Source organism: Ictidomys tridecemlineatus, chromosome 15, assembly GCF_052094955.1.
Source record: "Ictidomys tridecemlineatus isolate mIctTri1 chromosome 15, mIctTri1.hap1, whole genome shotgun sequence".
NCBI lineage: Eukaryota > Metazoa > Chordata > Mammalia > Rodentia > Sciuridae > Ictidomys > Ictidomys tridecemlineatus.
This window is the reverse complement of record NC_135491.1, coordinates 49,611,592-49,624,186: the sequence shown is the minus strand read 5'-3', so window position 1 is coordinate 49,624,186 and position 12,595 is coordinate 49,611,592. Positions and strand designations below refer to the sequence as shown.

The window sequence follows — 12,595 nt, the reverse complement described above, 5'->3', positions numbered from 1 at the left end:
AAGGTTGCTAGCCCATTATAAGAGGGCAGAAGGGGCAGGGCACATTTATAATCCCAGCTATTCAAAGTTCAAAGTTAGCCTAGGCAATTTTGTGAGATTATCTCAAAAACTGGAAGGAGGGGGAGGTGGGGATGTAGCTCCATGGTAAGAGTGCTTGCCTAGTCTGATTCAATCTCCAACGCCAAAAAAAAAAAAAAAAAAAAAAAAAGTGGCTCCCACAGAGATACTCAGAGGACACTAACAAAACTGGGTGATCAGGATTATTCCCACCAGTAGTACATGCCAGCCATGCACTTCCTGGTGTGGTACACTGCAAAAAGCCTAGCACCATTTCTGTGGTCTTCCTGCCTAAAATTTTTGGTCTCATTGTGGTGACAGATGTACAACTCTGTGAACAGACTAACAGCCAATGACCTATGCACTTGACAAGGATGACTGGTATGGAATGCAATACACTGTTCTTGAAAAACTGTGTGACTCGAGTTTGATCACAAGAAAATGTCAGTTGAACCCAAACTGAGAATTATCCCACAGAGAGAAAGGCCTGTACTCCTTAAAACTGTCAAGGACACGGGAACAGGGAAGGGCTGAAGAACTGTGCCAGCAGAAGAGACATGACAACTGAACACAAGTTCCTGAAGAGAATACTGGACCAGAAAGGACAGAGAGACTTTATTGGAATGGTTGGCAAAATCTGAGTGAGGCTGATGAATCTGATAGTAGTGTTGTATTCATATTTTCCTGATATTCAGGTATGATGGTTATGTAGGAGGTTGCACTTGTTTTTTGAGGAAAAAAACACCCTGAAATGCTTAGAGGTGCTGGGTTATCAGGTCTGCAACTTATGCTGAGATAGTTATAAAAAAGGGAATATATACACACACCCTCTCCTCTCTCTCTCTCTCTCTCTCTCATGGCTATGTGTATACCCATCTACAAAGAACACAGCAGGTGATACAACAGATACATTAGAATGTTGACAATGGGGGAACTTTGGTAAAAAAAAAATATGGATATTCTCTGTACTGTTCTTGAAGCTTTTTAGTGAATTAAGTCATTTCAAAATAAATTTGCTAGAAAAATATTAATGCAAACATGCCAATTATTACAGAATTTATAAAATATATAGAATTAAAATATACAATAACACAAAGGGCAAAAGGAGGTAAACAATTATACTGTTATGTCCAATAATACTCAAGTAGTGGTATAGTAGTACTTCATAATGGACAAATAAATTAAGAATACATAGGGCTGTAATGTTTCTCTGTTGAAACTAAGAATTTTATGATTAAAAAATGCTACTAGGGCTGGGACTGTGGCTCAGTGGTAAATCGCTTGCCTCACATGGGCGGGACCCGGGTTCGATCCTCAGTACCACATAAAAATAAAGGCATTGTGTTGTGTCCATCTACACCTAAAAAATAAATTTTTTTTTTAAAATGCTACTAAAAACAAAACAAAACAAAAAACAGAATACATGGGGCTGTGGGTGTAGATCAGTGGTACAGCACTTGCCTACCATGCAGAAGGCCCTGTGTTAAATCACCAACACCACAAAAGGAGGAAAAAAGAATACATATTCTGATCTCTATAATCATTAAAAAAATAATACAAAGGCAGGAGGGTCACAAGTTCAATAGCAGCCTGGTCAATATAGTGATATCTGTCAATAACAATAACTGATGATGATGATGATGATACAGAGTAGCTTAAAAGTCCACAAAGATAGGGGCTGGGGTTGTGGCTCAGTGATAAAGCACTTAACAGGTATGTATGAGGCACTGGCTTCAATTCTCGGCACCACAAAAAAATAAAGGTCCATTGACAACTAAAAAACCATTGAAAAAAAAAAGTCCACAGGGGCTGGGGATGTGGCTCAAGCAGTAGCGCGCTCGCCTGGCATGCGTGCGGCCCAGGTTCGATCCTCAGCACCACATACAAACAAAGATGTTGTGTCCGCCAAAAACTAAAAAATAAATATTAAAAAAAAAAAAAAAAAAAAAAAAAAAAAGTCCACAGAGATAAAATAGAATACTAAAAATATGTGATTCATCTAAAGGAAGGCAAAAACTGAAAAAGAGGCAAAGCACATAAAGAAAGCATATTTCTTTTGGGGGAAGAAAGCAATAAAAATCTAGCTAAAAGATAACTGTTTACCTAATGTAATTTACCCTATTTTACAAGCACAAATTTTTGTTGAAGTCTAAAATGTTACAGAAAACTCAAAACTGTCAAGGTCACCAAAAACAAGGAAAGCCCAAGAAACTGTCACAGCTCTTAGGAGTCTGAGAAGACATATGATGACTGGGAGAAATGGATCCTTGGTGGGATCCTAGAATAGAAAAAGGATATTAGGAGAAAAGTAAACAAAAATAAAGAATGAGCTTTTGTTAATACTAATGCATGAGTTCTGATTTGGTAATTGTAATAACGTAAGATGTTAGGTGAAAGTGGATCTAGGGAGGGTGGGGTTATAGCTCAGTGGTAGAGGGTTTGCCTAGCTTGTATGAGACCGAGTTCAACTCTCAGCACCACACATAAATAATCAATTAAAAGTCTATTGACAACTAAAAATATTAAAAATAATAAATAAATTTAAAAATTAAGGGCTGGGTTGTGGCTCAGCAGTAGAGTGCTCATCTCGAATGCATGGGACCCTGGGTTCAATCCTCAGCACTATATAAAAAATAAATGAGTGAAATAAAGGTATTGTGTCCAACTATAAAATAAATATTTTTTTAAAAAAATTAAGAATAATAAAAGAAAGTGCATAGGGTATATGGGAATTTTATAATAACCCTCAGTTTTTCTGTACATCTAAAGCTGTTCAAAAGTAAGCTAATTAGGACTGGGGCTCAGTGGTAGAGCATTTGCCTAGCATGTGTAAAGCACTGGGTTCAATCCTTAGCACCACATAAAAATAAATAAGGGTATTGTGTCCATCTATGATTTTTTTAAACATTTATTTTCCAGTTGTAGTTGAATACAATACCTTTATTTTAATTTATTTATTTATTTTATGTGGTGCTGAGGATCAAACCCAGGGCCTCATACGTTCGAGGTGAGTGCTCTACTGCTGAGCACAACCCCAGCCCGTGTCCATCTGTAATTAAAAAAATATATATATAAAAAAAATAAGGACTGGGATGTAGCTCAGTAGCAAAGCATCTGCCTTGCATGATATAAATAAATAAATAAATGAAAATCAATAATGGAGATATAGGCAGAATGCAATCACTTTTATCTCAGTTCAAAGTCACAGGACTTAAACTACTGGGTGACAACAAAGAGAATGAGATAAAATGTGTTGTAAACACATACATCCTTTTTTTTTTTCTTTTTAGTACTAGGGACTGAGCCCAGGGTGCTCTACCACTGACTACATCCCCAGCCCCTTTTTGTTATTTGTTTGTTTCTGAGACAGAGTCTCAGAACTCCAACTTGCAATCTTTCTGTCTCATACTACTGAGATGAGACAGAGATTACAGGTATGCAAGTGTAATCTCTATATAAATCCTTTTAAGATACTTGTTTTGTTGAAATCTACTACCTTTCTAAAAACCCAAACATTAGTATCACTAAACAAAGTGCAGAAGATTTCACCTCAGTTCTTCTCATGACACTGGGCAACATTTGGATTAACTATTGGTGGGACATTATCGTGGAGAAGAGAGGGAATGAGGGAGTCCCTTACCATTAGTACAGCACAGCCACAAGCTAAGTCCCATTTGATCCTTACCTGCCCTGCTCCAAAAGGACAATGTCTGTCCACCCCATCTTGGAGAGGTGATAGGCCACAGATGTGCCCATGATTCCACCCCCACAGATGACAACCTGGGCCTGGGCAGGCAGGGTGATAGATTGTGCCTCAGCAGTTGACGTGTTGTTTCTCGCCGAGGACCAGTTCTGCCATCCTGGGCTGGTTCTTCGTCTTCGGGCAATTGATAGCAACCGGTAAAACATTATGTCTGTCACCAACCAGGAACTATGTTCTTGCTAGCTAAGGCAATCCCAGGAATTCAAACTAGACAGAGAAAAGCAAGCATATTTCATTACATTTAACTCAACGCATAGAACAAACGAGAAAATGATTTAACAAAGAATAGTAATAATTCATATGACACATTTGAGGATCTGAGTTTCAGACACTTTGCTAAGTATAGATATAGAAGTGAACAAGAATAAGGAAGTCTCTGCCTTTATAAAAGTTACATTTGAGGGGCTAGGGCTGTGGCTCAGTGGTAGAGAGCTTGCCTAGCAAGTGTGAAGCACTGGGTTCAATCCTCAGCACCACATAAAAATAAAGGTATTGTGTCCATCTACAATTAAAAATATATTTTTAAAAAAAGTTATATTTGAAAGTTTGTGTGAATTAGTGAGAGGCAACCAATATACAAAAAAAAGTAAAAAACGTTAATGTAATAGAGTAATAACTAGGGACATATTTAAAGTAGGATGGTTAGAAAAGGTCTTCAAGGAAGGTGACATTTGAAAAGAGCCCGGATAGATGAGAAGGAACCAACTATATGAGTGTTTACACAGAAAAACAAGTATGTATAAAAGTCCTGAGGTGGGGAAGGAAGGGGGTATGGAGTTATAAATGATGGTAGAATGTGAAGATCATTATTATCCAAAGTACATGTATAAAGACACAAATTGGTATGAATATATTTTGTATACAACCAGAGATATGAAAAATTGTGCTCTATATGTATAACAAGAATTGTAATGCATTCTGCTGTCATATATTTAAAAAATGAAGTAATTGGGGAAAAAGAAATTTATTGCTGCTGTTTTGTATATATTATCATGAATATCAGTTTACTTTAAGAAATGTAAATAATATTCCTAATTAGAATAAAATACACTCCATGCTTGTATAATTTTATCAAAATGGACTCTACCGTCATGTATAACTAAAAAGAACCAATAAAAAAGTATGCAAATGGGGCTGGAGATGTGGCTCAAGCGGTAGCACGCTCGCCTGGCATGCGTGGGCCCGGGTTCGATCCTCAGCATCACATACAAAGTTGTTGTGTCTGCCAAAAACTTAAAAAATATATATATATTAAAAAATTTTCTCTAAAAAAAGTATGCAAATAAAAAAATAAAGATAATTTTAAAAAAGGTCCTGAGGTAAGACAGACTTTGATGAGACCAATAACAGAAGTCAGCATGTCTGCAGCATGTTAAAAGGAAAACAATCCAGATAAATCTGGAGATAAAGGCAGAAACAACCATCATGAGGAGATAGAATTTTATTCTAAGTGTAAAGAAAACTCACTGAACGAGGGGAGTGGAATAACCTGCTATATTTTTCACAGGTCAGTCTGGCTCCATGCTAGGATGGATGGTAGAATGAGAAAAGTAGAGAATTAGGAAGCTACTGCAGTAGTCCAAGGAAGGGTAGCATGGCTTACACTAGATAGTGGCAATCACTAGATAGTGGCAATCAGAGAAAGTTTCTGAAATGAGAGAACTTATGTGCTAACGAAGTGAATTTTATCAAAGTTGGAAAAAGGAGTAAAAGGGATGATAGCTAAGATTCTGGGATAATCAACTAGTGCCAGTTAGTGTGAAAGACTAGGAATGAGGAAGGAAGGAAGGAAAGAAGTGAGGAAAGACAGTGATCGAAAGGGTAGGCATAGGGGAATGGACAACTAAATGTTACTCACTTAGAAATGCCAAGCAACAGCTGGATATATAAGATGGCAATATGGTAAACAGTTAGGGGTGTCCTTACCCTTAAATACAATGTTTAAAACCCTGTCATCTAGAGAGCAAGGAGAAGAGCACCCAAGGTTCCCCAGTATTTACAGACTGGAACAAGAAGGGAAGGACAAGCGATAAGAACAGAATACTGTGTTGGACTTAAAAAGAGCATCCAGATAAAAAGAGAACTGGCTACAGAAATGGAGAAAGAGTAGTCAGTGCACAGAGAAAAGCCAGGCAGAGGCATGTCACAGATGCCAGGAGAAGAAAGTGTTTCAAGAAGAGGTTAACTGCAGAGGCTGGGGATGTAGCTCAGTGGTACAGCACTTGCCTGGCATGCATGAGGCCCTGGGTTTGATCCCCAATGCCACACACACAAAAAAAGGGGAGGTGAGGTGGTGTTAACTGCAGATGGTGTTGAACAATCAGGCAAGACAACCACGTGTCCAAAGGGATGCGAAAACATAAAGGCCTTGATGTCCTCAAAAAGGAAACATCTTCAAGTATTAGGGATAAAACAAAATAGAGCAAATTGAAGAGTAGACAAGACAAGGGAATAGACAGCTCCATACATTTTACTCTGAAAGGGAGTAGAAAAATGAGACAGAAGAGAAAAATGTGGGGTAAAGCAAAGTTGTTTGCTTTTTAAAAGATGGGGGATATTAAAAGAATATTTTCTTCTGGTAGGAATGGCCCAGCAAAAGGGAAAGGGGCCAATATCAAAGAATGGAATCCTTCAGAAGTAAAGAAGAGATGAGCCCCAGAGTCCAAGAGAAGGATAGCAGGCCTCAAGCTTCCACAGGTGGTCTGGTGGAGATTTAAGTATCAGATATCTTTCCCTAGGAAGGAGAGAATTGTCAGTCATGTAGGCTTATCATTTATACACCCAAGTCACAGTTGGTAAGCAAGCAAACATTTCTACAAGACAACAAATATAATAGGTTAGAAAAGGAAAAAGGTAAAGGCTAGCAGCACTAGCAGAAATAGAAACTAGACTAGGAAGGTAAGAGGTGAGCTGAATCTTGACGGGGGGTGGGGGGTAAATTTTGGACAGAGACAAAGTGATGGGAAACACAAAAGAGAAAGGATAAAATAAATATGACCATGATATCTGCTTGGGAGGACAGTAAGGACCCTGGCACAAAGCCCAAAAAAAATCTATAATGAATACTGGGAAGTAGGAACTGAAGTAGAGCCAGACCATAGAGACTAATACTTGGTCTGATGTGGCAGTTATACAATGAGTTACTACAGGCTGAATGTGACAAAGACAGGATTTTAATAAAATTTAGCAGCAAAACAGAGGACTGCTTTAAGAAACATAAGACTGATCTACTAGCAGACTATACTAGCATTAAAGTACAAGAAGATTGAGGCTGAAGACACCGGGAGTAGTAAATATGGGCATCAGGGCAGCACATTGACAATAAAGCCACTACCACCTCCACTATCAGCATAATGACCCACAGGTGGCTCCCCATAAGTCCATGCTGTCATCAGAGAGGATTCAGATCTGCAATCAATGCCAGGCACAAACTGCATGGCAAGAGAAACTTCATGCAAGTGGAGACTGATTATCATGGCCACCTTGTGGTTGCCACCATGCCTCACCTTCCTGATCGTTGGTATCTATAAGCTTCTCCACACAACTAGTTTTTCTATAATCTCATATAAATGTAGCCAATTTCTCTTCATGGCCCACGCCCCCTACAGACTTCTCTACTGTACCTTCCAGACTACCATTCCCACAACAAATACCCACCCTTCCCAAGGGAAATGCAGCCTTCGAACTGCCATGCCACACAACCCTGGGCCACCCACCTAACTGGCTATCCTCCTAAATTCCCAACCATTACCATCTAGTCATGCTCAAAAAGCCCCCACTCCTTCAGACTAAGGCTAGCAGGCACCCCAACAGGTCAAGGCTCCCCCACAGACAGGTTCTGAATCCACAGCATGCTCCTCTATCACTTTCCACCCACCTCCTTTCTTCCCTCCCTCTAAGCAGCCTGTCTCAGCTCCTTCCCGAAATGCCTCCTATGAACCTACCTTTACCTGCAACTCTCCACTGGTTCACAGTGCATCTCTCCACTAGAGTCCCAGCCACCTCCGCCTTTCTTTTCTGCACCCCAACCCCGTCAACTGTCCTCTTTCACGTACCTGTGTTGTTTCTGTGCCACCTGGCTCCTTCTCAGCATTTTAATATGCGCAAGTCTCTCTCAGGTGATTTAAGACATGAAATAAAAACTCCACAACTTTCTTCAATTAGCTTTTCTTTTTCCCCTTTGTGATACTGGGGATTAAACTCAAGGGCACTCTATAACAAAGCCAAACCTCCATCCCTTTTCATTTTATTTTTTTATGATTTTATTTATTTATTTTCATTACAATTCCTTTTTATTTTTTGAAGACAGGGTCTCACGAAGTTCTTGAGGCTGGCCTCAAATTTTCCATCCTCCTGCCTCATCCTCCCTGAGATTATAGGCATGCACCACTGCACCTGGAGTGATTTAGAATTTTTAAAATTAAAAGTTGTTAATTGAGCTAGATTGTAAGTTCAAGGCCAGCCTTAGCAACTTATTGAGACCCTGTCTCAAACTAAAGAGGGCTGGTGATGTAACTCAGTGGTAGATTTCATTCTCCAATACCATTAAAAAAAAAAAAAATCCAAATCACAAAGTATAGTCTTTGCAAAAACTCAAAAACAGGAAGGAATTAAGATTTCCCACGACACAATGATTCACCAATACTGGTGCTAATGGTATTTTAACACAATTTTTGTTTCTACAGCAATGGCTGCCCTGATGACACTGATACCATATGGATCTTCAGTCTTAATATACTCATTCTGGAGTCTCACCTGGGCAATCTGCCAGGCAATTTTTAAACAGAAATTCATTCTTGAGCTGGGGATGTAGCTAAGTGGTAGAGTGCTTACGTTGCATGCCAAAGGCCCTGGGTTCAATCCCCAAACCAAACACATATATGCAAAACCCTAGCAACCTGTCATTTTCACTTGACAATAAATTAGTAAACAGAAAGGACTGCATATACTGTTTTATACTTAGATCTCTCCTTAACTTACAGCATTGAGGCATCTGTCCCACCATAACACTGACACTGCTCTTGCCAATAACACTCTAGTTGCTGGTTTCCAAGGACATTCTCCTGGCACTATAACACTTGACCTCTTTAAATACTAATTAACAGCCGATCATTTCTTCCTACCCACATACAAGGTCCTCTACAACTTCTTTTTTCTTTTTGTTTTTTATTGTTGGTTGTTCAAAACATTACATAGTTCTTGATATATCATATTTCACACTTTGATTCAAGTGGGTTATGAACTCCCATTTTTACCCCGTATACAGATTGCAGAATCACATCAGTTACACTTCCATTGATTTATATATTGCCATACTAGTGTCTGTTGTATTCTGCTGCCTTTCCTATCCTCTACTATCCCCCCTCCCCTCCCCTCTTCTCTCTCTACCCCCTCTACTGTAATTCATTTCTCCCCCTTGTATTATTTTTCCCGTTCCCCTCACTACAACTTCTTTTCTAAACACCTCTTTGCTGATCCCTCTCCTCTGCCCTGGTCCTCAGAACTTTATGAAGACAATTTCTCTCCTTCCATACACTCACCCAGGGTGATTTCAGTTTCACCATGACTGATGGCCTGACCCACCACATCCTGAACTTCAGATGTACTTATGGAGTACAGAATGACCATCACCATTTGATCAGATAGATAAAATCCACCTCCCTCAACCTCCAACATGTTCACCACTATGCACCCACCTGCTATACACAAAGAAAATAAGAAAAATATCATTGATGACTGGAGATCTCAAGATTAGGTTTCCAGATTTGGGAGGATATGGAGATAATTGAATTGTTTTTAAGTATTTTTATGGATAGCTACAATATGCCAGACACTATATAACAAATACTAAGTCTTCACAACCCTGCGAGGTAGATGATGATATCATTTCTATTCTACTTTTGAGGAAACAGATACACATTATGTTCAGTGATTCACCCAATCTCCTGTATCATGGTGAGGGCACAGCCAGGATTCAACCCTGCCAGTCTGGCACCAGAACCTGTTGTTTATCACCACTTCCCCTGCTACCTTTCCAATAAAAGGAGATGAGCCAGGACAGGGAAGCTATGAGGACTGAACCCAAGGTCCATCCCCAAGGAGGGAAAATGGAATTGCAAAGGTAGCAGAAGAAACATGACAAGCGAGGAGTTTCAAATTGGAATAAACCATGTTAAAAGCCCAAGGTGATAAGAACCAAGAGACTGCTGACCTTGTGCTTATCATGACCTTCAAGAGACTGAAAAGGTGAGGGAAGAAGAGTTTAAAGTAAACAGAGAAGACACCAGAGAAAACCTCCAGCAGGTTTGGCAGAAAAATGGGAAGAAGAAAAAAAAAAAAAGCATGACAGCAAAGGAGGTAAAGTCAGCGAGAAAGATACTGAAGATGACAAAGAAATGAAACACCATCTGGTTTAAAGAGTTTGTTTTAAAGTTCTTGAAAACGACTGTAATACAGACAGGAGCTCCTGCTGAACAGCCTAGGTCTGCTCAGATCTGCTTATACCAACAGCAGCAAGGTGACGAGCTAGCTCCCGAGTTACAGCATTAGGCACAGGTGGGCTGCTGGTCACAAGGAAACTTTGGTGAGTACAGGTGGACTAACACAACATTTGCCACAGCAGAACTCAGCAGTCTCAGCAGAACTGCCAGAGACACCGATTTAAAAGCAAAAGCCCCAGGCTCCACTTCTGGAGATTCTGATCCCTTGGTCCAGGGTGCTATAGTTTTAAACAAGTGCACCTGGTGACCAAGAGTTTGTCAGTCTCAAATCCCTACCACGGAAAACGGACCGTTCGGCCTCTCCCACTCTCCACCCCAGCCCTGCACACTGTGCTTTCAATGCACGCGCAAAAGAGGCTTGCAGATTCCCGACTCAACCGAGTATCACACACAGCAGTCCCAGAGTGCCACACGTTAGGAGGAAATCCCACCGCCCTGGCCTAGACCGTCAGATAACTTCTGCCAGACGCTGCAGCAGTCTGAGTGAGCAAAGCACAGGTGGACCACGCGCGTGAAGGCGGGAAAACGATTTCACCTGCAGAGACGCGGGACCGGGCTAGCCGCGCCGGGAGCAGACTGCGCTGCAGGGGCGTGCACTTCCCAGCCGCAGCGGGGTCCGCGGGCCGCCGCGGGCGTTCGGCTGAAACGCGCGCACCTGGAAGAGCCAGCGCGAAGGCCCGGACAGCCGGCGCGGGCCCCCGAGGCACGAACAACGCGGGTGGACTGACGCCAGGACGCGTCTTTCCAGGAGAACAAGGCGAAGCCCACGGGCAGCAAGGGACCAAGGGACCGCTTCTGGGACAGATGCAAGCGCGAAGCGGGCAACACGGGGGTCCCGGGGCGCGAGGGCCGCGCGGGCCGGGAGAGCCAGAGCGACCCCACGGCTGTCTCCTTACCTCAGCGGCCGCTCGCGCTCCGCGCTCAACAACACGGCGGCCGAAGCGAAGCGCGGCACGGCGGTTGCGGGGCTCGCCGCGGGCAGGAGAGCGGGAAGCGGGTGGGGGAAGAGGGGCGGGCCTGAGGAATAAAAAGTTCCGGGGAAGATGGGGCCCGCGACCTTCCGCGCTTTAAGGCCCCCAGCAAGGGTATGACGGGCGCGCGACCTCGGCTGCGCACGAGCGCGCAGTGACGTCACCGCGGCGGCCCCGCCCCTGCCACGTGGGCTTGTTTGGGTCTCGCGAGGCTCCGCCCCGGGTTTAGAACTTGGGCCCAGCGCCCGCGTGGGTCACTGCAAATGGGATGGCGACGTCGGGGCTGCAGGTCCCGCTGGAGCGTGAGCGGTTTGGGGGGCTCTTTGTACCTCGAGGCCTGTGTCCTGGTCCTTCCCCCGCGGGTCCGCTGCCTAGAGCAGCGTCCAGTCCAGCGCTTAGAAGGCCCAGGACTGGTGGTCGCGCCGCTGCCTCTGGCCTTCCTGGCGAGGCACTGGCAGAGCGGACCCCAGAGCCGACGTGCTGTCCTGGCCAGGCCTCGGAGGCACGATTAGCGAACCAGAGTTCCCTGCTGACCTCACTCGTGGCTCCTTCCCAGCTCGTCCCGGCTCTGAGGAAGAGCTGCTCAGTCACTAGAGCCTCAGACAAGTCCCCTGTCCACTACTGCCACCACCCCCCCGTCCCATCACCCAGGTCCATTACTTCATAGAACTCATCACTCTCAAGTATGTGTTTGCTGACTGCCTTTCCCACGATGTCAGCCGGGCTCTCTGACTTCTGACGACAAAACCAGAGTGTCACGCACCTCGACTAGCGCCTCGCATCGTCCAGTATGGCCTTCTAGAAATGCTTGGACACCGAAGGGTGCAGTCTCCACCGCACCTGGGGCCTCGCATGATCCCTAGTCCTATTCTTTGAATTCCAGCCCTTTTCACCACACAAGCCAATCAGAGGGGCTTTTGCTTCCTGGCCATAACCAGGCACTGTGCTGGTTGCTGGGGTGCAACAGAGCACAAGGGAAGAGGTCCTACTGTCCTTAGAAAGTGGCAATAAAGCTGCAGGGACCCGGTGTCAACCATGCCATTCCACAGGCTCCATAACTTATACCACATCAATGAACCTACCAGGTGAGGTCTGCCTGCTGGAGGACTCAAACTGCCCTCGATCCTCTGATAAATGAAAATTCTAGGCACCTGGACTCCTGTGCTTGATGAGTCATTTCATATGCTAGTTAAGGGTTTAACACAAATTGTCCTAAAACTAAGAGATGGACCTATCAGAAACATTGGGGAAGCCATTCCTGATGCCCTGAGGAACTTTTGGGAGAAAAACTTCACAAGTTTTCT

General features: G+C 43.1%; 1 protein-coding gene across 2 annotated transcripts in view; it reads right to left on the bottom strand.

The window, feature by feature from the left end:
• The window catches only part of Pdpr (pyruvate dehydrogenase phosphatase regulatory subunit), a 41,537-nt gene extending 30,086 nt beyond the window's left edge, over positions 1-11,451 (bottom strand). Inside the window, exons 1-2 of one of the 2 annotated variants that reach the window (XM_005318419.5) lie at positions 11,217-11,451; positions 3,743-4,027 (exon numbers count right to left, since the gene is read on the bottom strand). In XM_005318419.5, the coding sequence (XP_005318476.1) occupies positions 3,743-3,966 (224 nt within the window). In that variant the 5' untranslated portion in view covers positions 3,967-4,027; positions 11,217-11,451. Of the gene's footprint in view, positions 1-3,742; positions 4,047-11,216 lie in introns of those variants that run through there. The other variant, XM_040279799.2, reaches the window with a different exon arrangement.
• Positions 11,452-12,595: the final 1,144 nt, after the last annotated feature.